This window comes from Glycine soja, chromosome 10, assembly GCF_004193775.1.
Source record: "Glycine soja cultivar W05 chromosome 10, ASM419377v2, whole genome shotgun sequence".
Classification (NCBI taxonomy): Eukaryota; Viridiplantae; Streptophyta; class Magnoliopsida; order Fabales; family Fabaceae; genus Glycine; species Glycine soja.
In genome coordinates, this window is record NC_041011.1 from 3,705,893 (window position 1) to 3,725,516 (window position 19,624).

The following is a 19,624-nucleotide window of genomic DNA, read 5'->3' on the forward strand; positions in this document are numbered from 1 at the left end:
CCAATTCAGAATTGGTTCGGTTCTTAGGCTTATTTGAAATCAGTTCAGAACTAGTTCAACTCATTTGATTATGAACTAATTCTTTAAAATTAGTTTGGTTTCGAATCGGCTTTTGCACATCCTTAGTGCCTTGGGCTGCAATTGTATAGTGTGTGGATTTTGTGTTCTTTGGGGACTCATTGGATGTAATATGCTAGTTGAGATTCCAGTTCAACTATGATGATCCTTAGGACTTTGGAGGCTGCACAACTTAACGTGCTCAATTGCTCATGTTATTCATATTTTAGTGATTATCACAAATCATCGAGTTAGTATGATTTTTGAGGTAGTTCTATAATTATTATAAAAATTAATGAAGTTATCATATATATAATAGTTTAGAATTAGTTAATAGTGTAAAATTATTTTAAAGTGTGAAATACATAATATATTTTCTCTTATTATACTGTTAATCAAGACAGCTGGAGTGGTGCGCAATTGATGGAGAGCAAATGGTTATTCAGTATTGACATTTGACAAGTAAAAGGATAACAAAAGTCAAAACTCCAATCGATTGCAAAAGGCATTCTCATCACATGTTTCATGCTAAAGTAACTTAGGAATACAACGTTCATATTATTATAAAGGCATGACGTGATGAATTATAGACACTAACGATTTATTTTACTTCAACCACTACCATAAGAGGGAAAAGCAAAGGCTAAACTAACTAGACTACCACCTCATACATTCATTGCAAGCACACAACGGAGACATCCTCCTTCATGCATGAGGTCAAATGCCTTATTGATCTCCGCAAGACTCAAACTGTGGGTAATGTACTCATCAACCTTGATTTCCTGCAAAATCAGTGAACCATATATATTCATATAATGCTCATAACTATTCATAACCATGCATTTCCACTTTCCAACTACAACATTCAAGTTCAAAACTTTTACCTTCTTCAAGTACTTGTCTACAAGCCAAGGCACCTGAGAGCGGCTCTTGAAGCCACCAAAGGCTGTTCCTTTCCATACACGCCCGGTCACCAATTGGAAAGGTCGAGTACATATTTCCTGCCCTGATGCTGCAACACCCACAATAACTGATGTCCCCCAGCCCTGCAATTTTTTCAAACAAAAAAATATATTATTTATTTTGTTTTTGTCTAGACGGTTGGAATCGGATAGGATCACTATGGATTGCAAAACTCTTCCTGTGAGTATTTAACGCAGTTGCAAACTTAGGACTCCAACTCAAGACCTCTAGTTATACTAAAACAAACCCATATTAGTTGATCTACGGGCTCAGTGATACCATGGTATAGTGTATGATATGAGAAGTTGAGCCAACAATGAGGTAGGCTTTAGCAGGCAAGCAGCAACACTCACCTTATGGCAGCACTCCAAGGCAGACCTCATCACCAAGACATTTCCAATGCACTCAAAACTATAATCAACCCCACCATCTGTGAGTTCAACTATGACCTGCTGAACTGGTTTCTCATGTTCATTTGGATTAATGAACTCGGTGACTCCAAAGTTCTTTGCTGCAAAGTAAAGTAAGACCAGTAAATAAAAGAAATGTACTAATTACATGAAGGCTTTAGCATTTTATGTCCATCCCTAAATCAAAAAAACTGAATAAAACCAAAGCTGAAAGCAAACAGCAACAAAAAGTAGCACATAATATAAATAGACCGAGTTCTTAGGCCTATAGCAGTTAAAACTAACGAACCCTAGGCTATCTGAAGGTATGGAGGAGGGTCATTTTACACAGCCTTACCCTTGCATATGCAAAGGGGTCATTTTCGGATTTGAACCCATGACCAACTGGTCACCAAGGCACGATTTTACTGCTGTGTCAGGACCGAAACAACAAATCGATAAAATACAAATACAAACCGAAAGAGCAAAGATATTGGGATCATATTATAGCTATATTATTCCACTTGTGAATGAAATTATTCAAAAATGGAATCATCTTTATCAGATAGCATAGTAAAAATTTTGGTTATTGTATGGTGCACTGTAGCTGATAGTCAATACACTGAATTTGGAAAAGCATTCGTCAAAACATAGTACAGATACATGACAGCAGATCACTACACAGCATTAAAGGCATACTGTCAAAGTTCTGTCAACAAGCTTACGGTGTACCTCTTTCAAACCTATTGCTATCAATATCTATGCCAATAATCCGTGATGCACCAACAGCTTTTGCACCCTCTGCAACCTGTAAGTGTAAATTTTGAGTCATAACTCATATTGGAAGCCACAAGACCAGGCAAAAATGCAAAAGTTTACTACTGTCATTTTAGAAACTCACAGCAAGCCCAACAGTTCCAAGGCCAAAAATAGCAACAATTGACCCGGGTTCCACTTTTGCTGTGTTCCAGACAGCTCCAAGGCCTAAAAAGACAGTTAAAACAGTAATTGAATTGGGCATAAGATATTAACAAAATAACTGCCATAAAAATACACCATCCAATTCTTGTACACCATATTGCTTAGATAGAAGAAAGAAAAAAGAGTAAGAAATAAAAATGAAAACCACATTGTCTTCAATTTGTTTCATTCATTAACAAACTGAAAATAGGGGGATAGAGAATAAGGATAGAAACATTGTTTTGAGAACTCAAACAAAATGGATGCATCATACATGGTTAACCGAAACTTATATATTCATCCCATAATCTCTCTCCTCAAAATTTTTATTCAACAATACAACAAATACCCTCCATTACCTAGCTAAACCACTTAAATACATCCAAAGTTCATATTTAGAAAATTAAGCGAGAAGAAGTATTTCATAGCACGGTTTCGTCAAAAGGTATATAAGGGGCTATTCTATTTCTAGCCAGCAAGTTGAGTTAAATTTGTCACCCTGGTAAGAAAAAAATATTTAATCAGCAGCATTTAAGAAGTTTCTCATGACCACACTATGCTTTCCCACAGGCAAATGGAACACCATTGTCCACTGGCATTTCATGACTTGCTTACAGGCTATGAACCGTGACAAAATGATGCAAAGAAGGGATAAGCACTTTATACTTAACATGCAATGTCTCAATACAATTTTCATATTACAAAAGGACATAACTTACCAGTTGGAACACCACATCCAAGGAGACAAACTTTGTCCAAAGGAGCTTTGGGATCGATCTTAGCTACACTAACATCATGAACGACAGTGTATTGACTAAATGTGGAGGTTCCCATAAAATGATAGAGGGGTTTTCCATTAACAGAGAAACGACTCTTGCGGTCACTCAGCATGACCCCTACTCCAGTGGCGGCTCGAACTTTGCCACACAGATTGGTTTTGCCTGATTTGCAAAACTTGCACTCTCCACACTCAGCCTGGTAACAAGGGATGACATGATCACCTGGCTGAACTGCAGTAACTCCTTCTCCTACACTTTCCACAATCCTGTTCCAAAAACATAAACTCACATCAACAATCAAGTGTGCCAAAGTAAATGCTTTTATCATATACTTCAAAACTCATTCTATTTTTTTAATGTCAAATGTTGGTGGTTGGTTTGTTAGTGGAAGATTTAGTCTAACAAAAGTAATTAGTCTCTCATAATGTGACAAATCTCCTTCCACGTTTAATATCTGGAACAAGTTTAACTTCCAAGGAGAATACACGTGGAAAACAAAAAAAAAACGTATTTTTTTTAATCCATATATTATACGCACCCCGCAGCCTCATGACCAAGTATACATGGGAAAAGACCTTCTGGATCCTGCAAAAGCAATTCAAGATAAATTCATATTAGAAAAACCTCCATGCATGAATCAAACATATCTTGCAGTGCATAAACCAACGTAGATACCCAAAAGAAAAAGATCATTTTTTTATCCTAAATTGTCGACCTAGTATTATACCCAGAAACAGAAAACACTAATCAAATCAAAAGAGAAAAAACTCTGATATGAAATCAAAAGATGGGTAGGTATGAATGTAATGTAATGTACCTTGCCGCTCCAAGTGTAAGCATCGGTGTGACAGAGAGCAGTGTAGAGAATTTGGATACGGACCTCTCCATTCTGCGGCGGCGCCACCTGAACGTCCTCGATGGACAATGGCTTGTTGGGTTCCCAGGCCACCGCGGCTTCACCATGAAAACGGTACGTTTCAGTGATTCACGTGTAAATGATAATAACAAAGAGAGAGAGAGAGAAGATAGGCTTTGATAGTGAATAGAGAGAAGAGAGAAAGAGAACCTTTGCATGTAATGACTTGTCCTTGAGTAGTAGCCATCGAGAAGGAATGAAATGGAATAATGGTTACAGCAGTGAAACCAGAATACCAACAAAATGGAATTCAGATTCAATGAAACACACAAGCCATCGTGACTATCGCCGTCTTTGGTACGAGGTATCAGATTGTGTGGTCATATTATACGAGGTATATATCAGAATTTTGCTTAAGATTTTTGTTTTTTTGCTGAATTAGAATTTTGCTTTTAGATTATCATAAAAAAAGAATTTTGCTTATAAGATACACTTTTTTGTTGACTTTTATATATATATATATATATATATATATATATATATATATATTTTAAAATCATATAATCATAATTTGTAATTAAATTATAATTATATTAAGTACGTTAAACTCTTATTATTTTTTAGTTGTCGAATATTTTCAATTTTTTATTCACTAAACTTTTTATATTGATCAACGTTCCTATTTTTTTGTTCTTACTTTTTGACCGTCAACTTCCTTAATTTTTTCTTAACTATTTTTTTTTCTAGTATTAAAATATAATATATACTAATCGGTGTATTAAGAATACTAGTTAAAGAAAAAAAATATTAAAATACATACAAATACGTTTTTCTATGATTTTTAAATGTAGTTCCCATGATTTTCAATAAAAGAATTTTCTTTTAATTTTTTAACCAGTAACCTAAACTCTTAAAATATTTATTTTATATAATTAAAAAAAATTAAAAATTAAATATAACTTTGGTGACTTTATTTTGTCAAATACGTAATTTTGAAATTCGCAAAAAGTTTAAGAAAAAAAACACAATTAATAAAAAAAGAGAGAGAAGTTAGCCACTGCAGGGGTCGTAGGTTAAAGATACTGAACATCACCAACCAAACCGGAAGAAAACAAAGGGACCCTTAATACGCACCGTTTTGTTCATATTCCTCTCAGCCCCATTGAAAGTAGAAAGGAATCAAGGATTGGGGAATTCTACTTTCAGATTCTTCTTCTTACTTCTTAGTATATATCTATGCCAACAATGCGCGCCAGAAAACTCTTCAATTCCTTTTACCGAACCATTTCCTCTTCAACTTTCCCACCTCCTCCCGTTGTTTCTTCCCGAAGAGTAGTTGTCACTGGTAACTGCTTACTCCTAACTAATTCTCTTTCTCTTACTTCACTGCACATATATCTATTATTCATTTTGAAAATATAAGGTGGGTTGGATGGGTAAGCGAAAAGGAAATGTATTATTCATTTCATTTGATGGTCTTTTAGGGTTAGGCATGGTGACGCCACTTGGTTGTGGAGTGGACACAACGTGGAAGCGCCTCGTCGATGGGGAATGTGGGGTGAGGGCTTTGTCTCTGGAAGACCTCAAGATGAATTCTTTTGACAAGGAAACTCAGTTGAGTACGTTTGATCAGTTGACATCCAAGGTTGCTGCTCTTGTTCCTACAGGAACCCATCTCGGCGAATTCGACGACCAAATCTGGCTTAATTCTAAGGTATTTTAACTACTATTGTTGTTGTTGTTGTTTGCTACATTGGCACATGACATTTACATTTTTATATTCTTGCAATGCCGCAGCAATTGGTGTTATGTTAAATAAGTTAAGTGAAATAGAATTATAAATTGTCAAGAGCTCATGAAGGCTGTCGTGCATCACTGTCAAAAAAATTCAAGGGCTAATATCAACTATTATATATTCTAGATAACTTGAAGCAACTGTAATGTTAGTGCTGGAGTTTTAATATAAATTTGTGTGTTGAAGATACAACTGTATATATGTACACAGTCAAAGAAAACTTGCTAACATGAAAAGTAACCCATGGTTGCTTGCTCTCTTTAAATGAGAAGGAGAAAACTTGCTAACATGAAATCAGTAACCCACTAACCTTTAGCTAAGTGTTGTGTAGTTTCTTCTGCTTTTTAATGTTGTCTTCTGGCATTGCTTTGCTTTTACTTGCATATGTTGGATCTGGATTTCTATTATGCTTATTGATGTCATTGTAGTTTTGTGACATTTCCCTTAGGACCATCGATCAATAGCAAGGTTTATAGCATATGCACTATGTGCTGTTGATGAAGCTCTCAAGGATTCTAATTGGTTTCCCATTGAACAAGAAGATAAGGAAAGAACGGTATGCATTTTTTTTAATGGGTAATAAGTCATTTTTTGACAACTATTCCCTTGTGACTTGTATTATAACTTCAAAAACTATCAGGGGGTGTCTATTGGTGGGGGAACTGGAAGCGTTAGTGACATCTTAGATTCTGTACAACTGATCTGTGAGAAGGTCAGTTTGTTGAAACTCACTGGTATTGAAGAACTTTGATGATCTTTCCCTGTTTAAGATTTTTTCCCAAGTGCTTTTAGTTATGACAGAAAAATGATTTGGTAATTTAAATAAACTATACTGTATTTGATGTTTAATTTTTTCTTCCCTGAATACAGCGCCTTCGTCGCCTTAGTCCATTTTTTATCCCGCGGATATTGATCAACATGGCATCAGGTCATGTGAGCATAAAATATGGGTTCCAGGTGAAGACACGACTTTCAACTGGCTGATATTTTATACTACAAATATGAATGAGCTCCTAGCGTCCTTCAGCTGCTGTAGTGCTAGACAGGCAACTGCATTTTCATTTACTAATATATAAATATATATATAAACATGGATTTCAAGATGAAAATTATTTTTTTATTGCAGAATGAATTGGCCTCCCATAGAACAGATGTAGGGAATATATCTTCTTGCTTCCTTGTTTCTTTAACTTATAATAATTTCCAACATCATAATCCAATGAGAAATAACAACCTTCTGAAACAGAGCTTTCCTTCATGTTAATTTGGATACGAGTAATTATATGTCCTAGTAGAAAAATTATAAGTTTATAACATATGTCAACAAAATTATCAGAAAAATAATATAGTATAGCTATTGTTGTTGCAGAGCTATTAGAATATCACTTTATGCTATGATCTTTGTAATCATTAATAATCCTGAGCATGTCAAGCACGTGTTTCCTATTCTGGAATATAGGGACCAAATCATGCTGCAGTCACTGCCTGTGCCACTGGTTCACATTCTATTGGTGATGCAATGAGAATGATTCAATTTGGGGATGCAGATGTTATGGTAGCTGGAGGCACAGAGTCCAGCATTGATGCATTATCAATTGCAGGATTCTGCAGGTAAATTATGACCAATGCCTTGCATCCTTTTTCCCTCTGATATTTATATCTGATACTGGAGACTTGCAGGTCTCGAGCTTTGACAACAAAATATAATTCAAGCCCACAGGAAGCATCACGGCCATTTGATAGTGGTCGAGATGGGTTTGTGTGAGTATAATAACATTGTAGATTTGTCTCTCATTATAATAATGTGTTTGTTGTCTGACCACAAATTATTGGTTTTCATGGTTTGTTTGTCTTGCTGCTTACATCAAAGTTATACTTTTACTCAGGATAGGTGAAGGTTCTGGAGTCTTGGTCTTGGAGGTTGGTTGTTAAGAAATTTATTGTGCATCTATCATCTATCCCTACAATTCCTCTTGACCTACTTTATTTATAATATTTGATCTTTGTTATTTATTTGTTTCTCCTATCTTTTAGGAATTTGAGCATGCAAAAAACCGAGGAGCCAAAATCTATGCAGAGGTCCGTGGCTATGGGATGTCAGGTAGTTTGTCTAATTGCAGGATATGTAGGATTTTCTTCTAGCCTTAGTTTATATTTGGTTGACTTATTTCATGTGGATTTTGACTAGGTGATGCATATCATATTACTCAACCTCCTAGTGATGGGAGAGGAGCCATTTTGGCCATGACTCGTGCTTTAAGACAGGTGTCCTATATCTTCCTGTAATGATTTGTATTTTTCATGCATCATTAACGGTTTTCTGTTGGCTAAGCTGCCTACTTTTGGTTTGTGCATGACCTGATGGTGTGACCTGCCATTCTTTGTCTATTTTTTTTCTCTCTCCAATGTTTTTTTTACATATTATATCATATAAATGTACAGACATATGTATGAGTAATTACCCACAGTTTAGGTCAAGTATGAGTAATTACCCGTAAAAAATTGCAGGTATGGGTACATGTATGGGTCTTAAGAACGAGTAATTTTTTTAAATGAAGTTTGGGGATGGATACTATAGTAGTACCCTTACCTTGCCCAAATCCAAACCCAAACTCTACCAATTGCCCTCCCTAAATGAGATCTATCAAGTTCGGGGAATGGAAGCTTCTGCTATGTTACAGTGATAAGATGGCCAAGCCATTATTAGTATCAGTGTTGATTAGATGTTAGCTAAGCTTGAAAGTGAAATGAGATTATCCTGTTAAAGGGTAGATACTTCAGTGCTTTTAGCATTTATTATTTGAGACTGTTCTAGATGCTTATTTAGCAGAAATTAAGTCTTAATAATTATAAGTTAAATTCTTGTGCCATATTGTATTTTTTTTTACTCTTGCATTAGGCTTTGCCATAGTCTAGATGATCATTTTAAATGATTGCTTTTTCATGACATGCAGTCAGGTTTTCATCCTTCTGAAGTGGATTACATAAATGCACATGCTACATCTACACCTTTGGGCAAGTGAAGTGGACCTTTACTGATTCCAGCAATTTAAGCTTGAATATTATTATTTTTGAATATTTCATCTCTGCGAGTTTGTGCTATTGTCATAAATTGTCTCACCCGTATCCTTTATATAGGCGATGCAATAGAAGCTAATGCTATCAAAACCATGTTCTCTGACCGTGCAAGCTCGTCTGCTTTAGCCCTCTCCTCCACAAAGGTAAAGCAAGCTTTATGACCAACAAATTATATACTTATCTGATTGAGCATATAATCCTAGTGTTGGTTGCTTCTTAGATGTTAGCTCTCACCTATGTTAGATGCCATTTAGTTTTGATTTTATTTGGATGGGGAGAAGTGATTAACTGTAGCAATTTTTTCAGGGTGCTATTGGTCATCTCCTAGGCGCTGCTGGAGCTGTTGAAGCAATTTTTGCAGTTTTGGCAATACGGCATGTAAGCAGTTTTTATTTATTTATTTTGCCCACTTGCATCAACTTGTAGGGAAGCATTTTTGCACATAATACTGTAGCTTTTGTGCTTAATCTAAGAGCCAGGCCTGTATGCTTAATATAATAAAATGGTTTCTGTGATGCTTGTTGTAACAGGGTATTGCTCCATTAACTCTTAATTTAACTAAGCCAGATCCTGTGTTCGGTGATGGTTTCATGCCATTGTCTGCTTCAGAAGAAATGCCAATTAGAGTTGCCATGTCAAACTCTTTTGGTTTCGGAGGCACAAATGCGTCCTTACTTTTTGCTCAAACAGGTTCGGACTGAATTGACTGTTGCATCTCATTCTATTGGCATTATTTAACAAGAGCTGATTGTGCCATGGTGAGGAGAGTTTAATTGCCTGAAGTTCTTGGCAGCGTACATGTGCTTGAAGTTTATGCTTTGCCATGTACATTTTGATGCTGCTGTTACTTTTGCTCATTAGTTTTTGAATGCTATTAGCTCTTAACTATTTGGAACACAACGTTGTTAAAAACTTTGAATGCCATTCATAAAACGTTGAATCCAACTTCAAACTTATGTTTAAAAACTTTTATCTTGAAAACAAAATTTATAGTAAAACTTGGAATGCAATTTTTAATCCAATATAAGTAATTATTAGATTATTTTCATTTTTATGTTTTTAATATGATATTTGATACTCTTGGTGGATCACTAGTGAATTTGGTTTGCGGTGGACCAGTTTTTTTAATTGTTTTAATAATAACTTTTGCTGTTTTTTATTTTTAATTTTACACGTAAGCACAATTAAAATTTAAAAATATGAAATGATGTCATTGACCTCCCTAAAAGATAAAAAATAATCGAAACTCCCTAAAAGCAAATTACGTTTCTTGTGTCATTGGAAAACAAAACCACCAAAAATCCCTAAATAGGAAATCGTGATTCTCGCATGATTTGATTTTTGTGATGGCCATTGCGATTAACGTGTTTTTCAAGGGAGGAACGTTTTAGATGCTGTGGATTTGTTCTACAAAATAGAGGGGCTTGATGTTTCGTATGTGATTTATTGGTTATTGGAAAAGTCTAGGTTTGGTTTAGCTTTAAAAATTGTTTAAGAGTTATTGGTGGTGTTGGCGGCGACCATCTTTGCCTTCTTTGATTTGTACTTGTTAACTATGTTGTTATGGTTTTTGCACTGAATATTAGTCTTAGATGATCTTCGCCTTCGTGTATTCCTTTTTTTGCTCACCACCTCCTTCCTTCCAATGCTTCTGCTTCAAATATCCCCTGCTCAGCTCTAAATACATTGCCCCCCATGCGTTAATCAACACCACCGTTGCAGAGAAAGAGAGAGAGAATCGTAAAAAAGTTGACAAAGTGCTTACATTTAGGGAAAGAAAATTGTGGGAAAGAAGTACAAAAAGTAAATTCACATGATTTAGAAAGTTGTTTGATTTCATTGAGAGAGAAAAAAAATAATATGCACAAATATTAGGAGGTTTATAACAATTCATATGTTTTATTCAATTAATTGAATTAGATTCTTCGGTAATTTTTTTTAATATAATAGAAAAATTAAAGGAAAGTAAGAAATAAAATAGTTATACCACTCACCTAATATGATATTCTAAAATAGAAAAACAAAAATGTATAATCCTCATCTAATAAAACGGACAAGGCAAATAAAATAAAAAATAATTTCTAGTTTACTTTCAATCCTTCCAAAGGGAAGAATAGAGTAATGTGAAGAAGAAAAAAAAAACTCTTCCTTTCCACTCATAAGTTCATACCCATAAAAGGGAAGGATAATTTCTTTTCTTTGTGGAGAAATTACCAGTCAAATAAAAGCTGATGGGAGTTGTAAAATAATGTTCCCAAAATATTCTTCCTTGTATAATAAAAAATATGTTTTTATTGAGTGAGAGGAGTGTGAAAAAATACACAACAAAAACCGTTGAGTACTCTATACAACACAAATGAATTTTCATTGTGTATTTTTTGCACCCTCTCTTACTCAATGAAAATATGTTTTGATTTTGTTATTTTTTTTCTAAAAAAGATGTTATTAATTGTAAAAAGGTTAACTTTTTTTATTATTCTTGAATTAATTATGATATAAATCATGTTAATAACGACACTCATTATCTCATTATCTTTTTTAGCAGTAATAAAATTAATTACAATATAATAACTTTTTAATTTAAATATAAATTAATAATGACATAGATTACTCTTTTTAATTATAATTGAATTAATTATGATACAAATTAGTATAAAAAATTATTTGGATATAAAATTAATAAGAGTAATTCATATGATAATTACTTCGATTACTTTTGAAATGGTTACTTTTATCTAATTAATTAAAAAATATAATCTATACGATACCAACTCCTATTAAAAAATAATAATTTATATCATAATTAATTTAATTACTTAAAAATAACATATTTAATTAATTAAAAAAATTATAAAAAATTAGCACAAAAAATGATTTTTCATTGAGCAAGTTATCTAATGGAATCACATTTCCATTATATATTTAACCATGAAATCATATTATCGTTATACAAGAGATGTAACAAAATTATACAACAAAAGGTAATTCCATTATGAACAAAATCACATTCTAGTTGTATATTATAAGAGAGGTAAAAAAATTACACAACAAAAATATATTTTCCTTAATAATGGAATAACGTTCTTTCACCCCTCCTGCACAACATCTTTGTACCTTTTCTCACTCAGGTTGATTGGGAGTGACTCATTTATGCTCTGAATGGTAGGAACACCCTGCATGAATGGTGTTAATTTCGTTATGTTTTTATCCTCTGAATATGTCTTTGGTTCCGGAATTGTACGCAAATATAAGGGAAACTGAGTAATTTCTAAACTGCTCCAGAAACGTATTCTCAGTAGTTTGAAGTGTGTTCTGAAAGTAAAAAATTTAGTTCCAGAAATGAAATTCTTTAAAAATATTTTTTTATAAAATTCTAAAAGTCTGAAATTTAATTTTAGAAATTAAATACGTATAAAAAATATTATTAGAATATAGAAGTTACCACCAACATTTAGTTGGCCCTACTAGAATTAGGTTTGTTCATATAGTCATCCAGATTCTCTGCATCAATATATTGGCGGCAAAACAGAAAATATAAAAGTTGCCAAACAAAAAATAAAGAGATACGGAGAAGAAAAAGAAAGGGAGAATGCAAATAGAATTACGCAAGAAGAAAAGTAAGGCCCATAAAGAAAAAACTCATCCCACTTATTCAAAGAAAACAAAAATCTATATTAAAATGTTATATTTCTCCCGCTTACAAAAACTAGCAAGGCCTATATAGAAAACGCTAAAAAATAAATAAATGCCAGTTTTATTCTCACACGGTATAACTTTTTCAAGATTAAGAAAAAATTATCATTATTTTATACAAGAAAAGAAATTTTTATATTAAAATGTAATATTTTTCACTTTTTTTATATAACAAATAGAACAATCATCCTTTGTCCTGACTTTTTCTCCATTTAAATAATTTATTTATTTTTATTTCATTTTCTTCTCTCTCATTCTTTCTCATCATTTTTTTTATTTTAGCTATAATGTAATTTTCATTCCCTATTTCTTTAAATCCTCAATTTTAGTTCTTTTATTTTTTATTTGAGGCACTTTGTCCATTACTTTTTAAAATCCGTAATTTTAATCATCCTATATTTTAATTGAGATATTCCGGTCCGTTAATTTTAAAAAATTATAATTTTAATCCTTTTTTTTAATTTCAGACTTGACAATGTATTTTTTTTACAAGTTTGTTAGCAATTAAATAATTTTAAAAAAACATTTATCATATAAATAATAAATAGACATATATCAGTAAATATTTATAGAGTATAGAATACATAGATCATTATTTAAAATTTCTCATAAGAATTAAAATTATGGATTTTTTAAAAGTGAAAGACGAAATATCTTGATTATAAGAAACTAAAATCGTAAATTTTTTAAAGGTAAAAAATGAAATATCTCAATTAAAAAATAAAAATATTAAAATTACACATTTAAAAAAATAAGAAGAGCTTTTGTTTTTCAAATACAACAGTAGAAAGGGAAGAATGGAAGATGATGTCATAGAAAGGGAGAGTTGGCATTTGTGGTCTATTACTTAAACACATAAAACCAGAGTTCACTGTTGACATATGGTGAGAAAAAAAGGCAACAAATTAACGGTGGATTATCACCGAACAACTAACGATAAATAAGGAAGATTCCCACAAAACAAATTATTTTTACATTTAAGTGTCGATTTATTAGAAGGAAGGATAGATACATTTTTTTTATTAATAGGACAGGTTCATTTAATGGACAGCTAGTACGTGATTTCGTATTATTAATGTCAAATTTTTTTATCATTATTATTAATGTCAAATTAAGAGCTTAATTAATGAACGATATAAGAATAATTTAATGTAAGATTCTTCTATTAAATTTATTCTTATACTTGTGTGGTCCTGGTTGGATTCTATCTCTTCCATCTTTTTGCTGAGAAAGTGGGAAGAGTTTTATAGAAATAGATTAGGTCTTCCTAATTATAAGTTTCTTTAATGTTTTTTTTAACTCTGATTCCTTCGATTTTGTATTTCTCTTTTGGTTATTCATAATCTGGTGTGTTGTTCATGACGGTTAGGAATGAAGGTGCCAATATAGCTGAGATTTCCATTCCTTTAGCCTCTGCATGCCTTATTCAAAAAATAAGATGAAGATGTTTGAGAATATTAATTTAAAATAAAAGTATTGAGAAATAAAATTGTATAATAGAAATTTTGGATAGAAAACTTAAAAAGAATGTATGAAAGCTTTGAGTGAATTTCTAACAATTTAATATAAGTAATTACAACACTGTATATAAAATTAAGACTTTGTCTAAGATAAATGACGATCTACCTACTTATACTAAAAGAAAGACATTACAACTACAACACTTTATTGAATAAAATATTAAATCATATCTACCACACTTATAAAATATTACATTGATATACGAAATAATTATACAGTACTATTATATTCGAAGCTTTAAGATAATAGTCTTGGTCATGAGATTCCTTTATGTGATATCCTTTATATAAACTCTTGTTGAATGAGAAGTCTTGTCTCTTTTTATCATGTGACATGATAACGAGCTTTGGTTGAATCAAAGCATGAGATTCCTTCATGTAATGTTATCTTTGACTAGAAATATCAACTTTAGTGTCTATTGCTTTTGATTATTTGAAAAATATTCCCTAGCAATCATATCCATTGTCTTGTAGATAATTGTTAGTACTTGATGAAACTTTGTGTTCAATCTACTGAAATCGTATTGAACTGAAAACTTTGAATATTTCTTGTCATTCTTCTTCTGAAGTGGCAAGCACTATATAAGGTTGCCAATTATCTCTTTTTTTTTCCTACTAAGAAGCATGATTCTTTATTGTTTGAGTTTTTAGCTCTTGATCATTTTTGTTGAGACATTTCTACTCAAAGAGACATTAAATTTTACTCACCATTTAACACGTATTGATTTAGAGATCAAATAACGAAGATCTATTTTATTGGTTAGTCTCACAACATCAATCTCAGGACATAATTCAAGATATTCCTTAATTAGCCACAAAGGATATAAATTAGTATCCTTGAGTAAAAGTAGATTTTTCTTTAAAATATAAATAAATGTTGTTAAAACACTTACTTAATTATTTGGGAAACTTTAGGAAAATCTCCCTTTTTATCTAAAAAAACCAACAATGTTGGTAAATGAATGTATACAGGTGTCTTTATAAGTAAGTATAATTTTGAAAGAAAAATTGTCTTAAAGTTGTGGATTGATAAAGGCCTTGATCCCAAAGTGGACTAAAAGGATATTTTAAGAAAAATCTTTGAAAATAGTATTCATTGACCATTTATTATTAGAATATGTGTCTACTAATATGAACTAGTAAAATTTTCTAATTTTACAGGATTCATGTGGAATATAATGAAATTGAGTTGTAAGGATTTTATGAGCTATTTCTCTTGGGAGAAATTTTATCCATTCTTTCTTTGTTATCATTATCAGAATAAGCTTATGGTTTTTATTTTTATATGCTTGATTAGGTGGTGATCAAAAAGCTTGGGTTCTAGTGATATTAGAGGTGTTTTTTTTATATCAAAGTATGATGATATTGTAGAGGGGTAAACTTATTGTAATGAAAGAGATTTTGATTTTTGAGTGATTATATACTTTTGTTATGTTTTAATTGGAGAGTTTTGAATAACTCAGGCCAAATTGGTTGACATTAGTGGAACAAGTGTTGAAACTGATGTAGCTCATGAGCTTGGTGTTTAGAGAACTAGTATTGGTGTTTAGAGTCTTTTATGACTTAGTGGGGGTGATATCATCAATCTTTCGACATGGTCTTACTAGTTTGTTCATGCTCGTATAGAGTCATGTAAAGATTCTCTTGCAAGAAATCAAGCATCTCTCTAATATGAACAATGTCGAAATCAAAACATAAAAATAAAGCTTGTCATCTAGTAAAATTAATTTTAAAAACGTTTTTTGTTTTACATCAAATAGTATCCAACTAATTGTTTTAAGGAATATTTTTTTAGACTTGCTTAAGAACGTCGAATTCTTTTATTTTAATAATTTTTAAAATAGACTAAAATATGATTTTCATTCTCATAAATATAGAAATATTCAAAATTTTTTGTGTAAAATTTTTAGTATTTCTTTTGTACTCACAAAATTAAAATGTGTCACATTTTGACTTGGATGTATGTTTGGATAAATCTAAATTTACTGATGATTTTTTAAAATCACTCATGCAACAATTGATATAAATGTGTCATTTTTTTTCTTCTATGCATATAATCGATGTAATATAACAATACACATAGGTTGGAATATCTCCAAAGCTTGTTTTGGGCCTAAAAACAACACATTGACGAAAAACTTATTGAAAAATTTGCAAGAACACATTTTAAATATTTTTATATTTATAACGACGAAAAATATATTTTCTTTTAAAATATATGTATTCAACAAATATTTGTATCATGTTTTATTCTTTAAATATTTTTTTAATAAATCAAAGGTTACGTTTGACAAGATATTTTAATTAGTTTTTAAATTTTTTGTTACTAACTTAAAAACTTTTTTGACTCTTGGATAAACAAATTTTTTTAATACCTTCTATCATCTTTTGAAATACTACTTCAAATAAAGTTTTTTTTTAAACATGCTTGAAGTAACTTTTTTTAAAATACTAACTTTTAGCTTTTTATATTTTCTTTCATTTTTATCCTCAATATATTTATTCAATTTCCAAGTTACTTTTTAAAATAAATTATTATTTTATTATTTTTCTATCATTTTTACACTTTTCAATTACTTTAAAAATTAATTTTACCAAAAAATTATAATTTAATAAGTTTATTTTTCAATTTTTAACTACTAACTTTTAACTTTCAGCTAATGAATAATTTTCAACTAACTTTTTAACTAATTTTAGCCACCATAATCAAAATCTTCCCCGGTTGAAAAACAATTGTGATGCATAGCGGGCATGATGTGAAAGGTAGGTTGTTAAATAAGGGTACCCAACATCCTCAAAATAGTTCAAGGTCTCTCTTATCCTAAAGATTCCTCTATATATTTTTCTCTATATAAAATCCCACATTCATCCAACCAAACAAAAACACAACAAAAAGCATAGTTTTTCCCACAGTGCCTTTCTGTGGTCAACTTTGTTCACTAAATAATATTTATTCTCTTCTCCAACCCCTCCTTCCATGGCTTCAGATTCCAATTCATCAAACCTTAGAATCACCATTGAAAGCAATCCTCCCGAGTCACGCCTAGCCGAATTGAACATCAAGTATTGGCCAAAGTATGCTCCTTTTCTCTATTTTTATCTCTCTTTATTATGCTCTTCCTTTCATTATTATTTTTCTCTATTTAGATTAATAACATGCATATATAAATTTTGTATTTATGGTCTTTATTTGATTTCTTTTGATGGGGGTTGTATTGTATTGTTAAAAAAAATGGAAGATGGGGTTGTTCTCCAGGGAAGTACCAATTGAAGTTTGATGCTGAAGAAACATGCTATTTGCTGAAAGGGAAGGTGAAGGCATATCCAAAAGGGTCATCAGAGTTTGTAGAGTTTGGTGCTGGAGACCTTGTGACCATACCAAGGGGACTCAATTGCACTTGGGATGTGTCAGTTGCTGTGGACAAGTGCTACAAATTCGAGTCATCAAATTCTTCTTCATCATCTTCTTCCTAGTGTTTTGGATCACTCATCATTCATCAATCATCATTGAATAATGTTATTAAGTTAGTTTTAGAACTCATTGTTTCGTTCATCATATTATTATTCGTTCTAGTAATTAATTCTTTCACAGTTTCATTATCTAGTAGTATTTTGTTGAAGACTGGTGGTAGGGTTGGTTTTTTCTCTTTGGTTGGTTTTGCTGGGAATTGGTAGTTTTAGTCAAAGGAGGAACCAATCAGTCAAAGGCTTGTCCCGTTCAAACCAAGCATCTTTATAGAGTCGGATATTTAGATACAATTTTTAATGTTTCTTTGACTCATCAATTAATCCAGGAGATTTTTTCAAAATTATATTCATTTTTTTAGCAAATTTTAATTATATTCATGAATCCGAAGGAATTCGGTTTGGAATTTGTTGGGTTGGGAAAATGATTACATTTATGAAATGCATGCATTCGCTTTTTATAGTATTAACTATGCTTACTTCTTCATAATTAATGATTATTTCATAGAATATTAAAAAAATGTTGAAAAATTATAATAAAGATATAATATTATTCCTCGTTTATTTAGTGACGACAAAAAAATCTCATTTATTTAGTGGTTTCGAGGCACTATTTCATGTGCAGGAACTTTCGTGAGTTTTACTGGTAAATAAACAGTTTGAGATATCTAATAGAAAAAATTTGTTTGAAAGTTCATCATAAGAATTAATAATAATAAATTCGATTAATGTATTTTAGAACAGAGAAATGCAAAATTAAAATAAATATAAAATAAAAGTGGACTTAGTTGTTATTATTATTGTATAGACATGGGCGTAACATATATGTCATCATTAATTAAGGGTTAAGCAGGGTCAATAAAAAAACACTTGTACGAAAAAAGAATATGTAAATTTAAAAAGAAAAAAATGTAATAGGAAAATAAGATACATGATTTTTAATTATTTAAATAAAATGTTCTCTTAGTAGGATCACTATATAAAATCTTTTCTTACTAATGGAGTAGGGTAGATAAATTAAAAGAGATAAGAATAATTTAATAAAAATATATATGTAAAATATTTTTTTAATTAATTGATCGTATAAATTAAATCTTTCCACTTATAATAAAAAAAAACAGAATTTATCCTTACATAGTTTAAAGTAAAATTCATTCAAACCATTTTATAAAAGTCACATTAAGACCAAAATATACACATCTATTAATCAATCTCTCCACTGCCATGACCAATCAATCACCCTTTTTTCATTTCTTCTTAATTTGTCTCTTTGTTTTCAAAGGATTCGAGTCAAAGTTCAAGCATAAATTAAGATTTCGTAGTGATAGTCTAAACCTGCTAATATATTAACCCTTAGTTTCTTCTTATGTTTTCTACATTTCAAGTTCGACATACCACATGCCAAAAGTGCACGACTTCTACAGATTTGGTAAGAGGAGTAAAGAACCTGCATAAGATCCTTTTTTACCTTTATAGTGGTGGTTATACTTGTTATTTTCTCGTGTTTTCTACCTATTGTTTCAACAGGTTACCAAAGATAATAAGAGATTATAACTCATGCTCGAGAAAATGAAAAGTGATATAACAACCTCCTACTTAAGTGGCAATCACTAAGGCAAACCCTGCACCTACTTAAGAGGTTATCATCAATGATAAATGAAAGAAAATTCAATGAGATGAAATGCAATAAAATAAATAGAGCAAATTATTAACACTCACTGAGTTTTTATCAAATTACACATAATCTCATCTTTTTTTATTTTCCTATAAAAATCTTTCTTTAAGTTTGAAAACATTACATTAATACTTATTTATATGTTTGAAAATATTACAGTATCATTCTCTCAATTTTTTCATTAACACCCCAACAAAGAAGGTGAATGTAATGGTTAAACAAACTTGAGATACTTGTGTATTTACACAAAACCTTAAGGACTGCTAGTATAATTTGCTCAGATTAATGAATATTATTAGGATTTTTTTTATAATGAAATTTAAAACAATATAGAAATGCTGACTATCTCATATCCCTCAAATAAATAAAAATAATGCAAAACTGAATGAGAAGT

At 31.2% G+C, this 19,624-nt stretch overlaps 3 protein-coding genes across 3 annotated transcripts; 2 read left to right on the forward strand and 1 right to left on the reverse strand.

The window, feature by feature from the left end:
- Positions 1-526: 526 nt before the first annotated feature.
- LOC114370868 (alcohol dehydrogenase class-3) lies at positions 527-4,363 on the reverse strand. The gene is made up of 9 exons (XM_028328269.1): positions 4,215-4,363; positions 3,966-4,102; positions 3,687-3,733; positions 3,089-3,414; positions 2,311-2,393; positions 2,142-2,217; positions 1,374-1,531; positions 942-1,103; positions 527-839 (listed from the first exon to the last, which is right to left on the reverse strand). The coding sequence occupies exons 1-9, from the start codon at positions 4,249-4,251 to the stop codon at positions 723-725; spliced, it is 1,143 nt and encodes a 380-aa protein (XP_028184070.1). The 5' UTR covers positions 4,252-4,363; the 3' UTR covers positions 527-722.
- Positions 4,364-5,103: 740 nt separating this feature from the next.
- Positions 5,104-9,829, forward strand: LOC114370080 (3-oxoacyl-[acyl-carrier-protein] synthase, mitochondrial-like). The gene is made up of 14 exons (XM_028327363.1): positions 5,104-5,349; positions 5,489-5,718; positions 6,248-6,355; positions 6,440-6,511; positions 6,670-6,756; positions 7,259-7,410; positions 7,480-7,560; positions 7,686-7,719; positions 7,834-7,900; positions 7,988-8,064; positions 8,754-8,814; positions 8,938-9,020; positions 9,184-9,255; positions 9,408-9,829. The coding sequence occupies exons 1-14, from the start codon at positions 5,241-5,243 to the stop codon at positions 9,576-9,578; spliced, it is 1,404 nt and encodes a 467-aa protein (XP_028183164.1). The 5' UTR covers positions 5,104-5,240; the 3' UTR covers positions 9,579-9,829.
- Positions 9,830-16,912: 7,083 nt separating this feature from the next.
- LOC114370583 lies at positions 16,913-17,902 on the forward strand. Its single transcript, XM_028327980.1, has 2 exons — positions 16,913-17,165; positions 17,330-17,902. The coding sequence occupies exons 1-2, from the start codon at positions 17,068-17,070 to the stop codon at positions 17,562-17,564; spliced, it is 333 nt and encodes a 110-aa protein (XP_028183781.1). The 5' UTR covers positions 16,913-17,067; the 3' UTR covers positions 17,565-17,902.
- The last annotated feature ends 1,722 nt before the right edge of the window (positions 17,903-19,624 follow it).

Coding starts and splice junctions, on each gene's coding strand:
- LOC114370868 (XM_028328269.1), bottom strand. CDS start 4,251: ATGGCTACTACTCAAGGACAAGTCATTACATGCAAAG. Junction 3,734..3,965: donor CTTACACTTGGAGCGGCAAG/GTACATTACATT, acceptor TTGCTTTTGCAG/GATCCAGAAGGTCTTTTCCC. Junction 2,394..3,088: donor TGGATGTGGTGTTCCAACTG/GTAAGTTATGTC, acceptor CTGTCTTTTTAG/GCCTTGGAGCTGTCTGGAAC.
- LOC114370080 (XM_028327363.1), top strand. CDS start 5,241: ATGCCAACAATGCGCGCCAGAAAACTCTTCAATTCCTTTTACCGAACC. Junction 6,356..6,439: donor AAGAAGATAAGGAAAGAACG/GTATGCATTTTT, acceptor AAAAACTATCAG/GGGGTGTCTATTGGTGGGGG. Junction 7,411..7,479: donor TCAATTGCAGGATTCTGCAG/GTAAATTATGAC, acceptor GGAGACTTGCAG/GTCTCGAGCTTTGACAACAA.
- LOC114370583 (XM_028327980.1), top strand. CDS start 17,068: ATGGCTTCAGATTCCAATTCATCAAACCTTAGAATCACCATTGAAAGC. Junction 17,166..17,329: donor AACATCAAGTATTGGCCAAA/GTATGCTCCTTT, acceptor AAAAAATGGAAG/ATGGGGTTGTTCTCCAGGGA.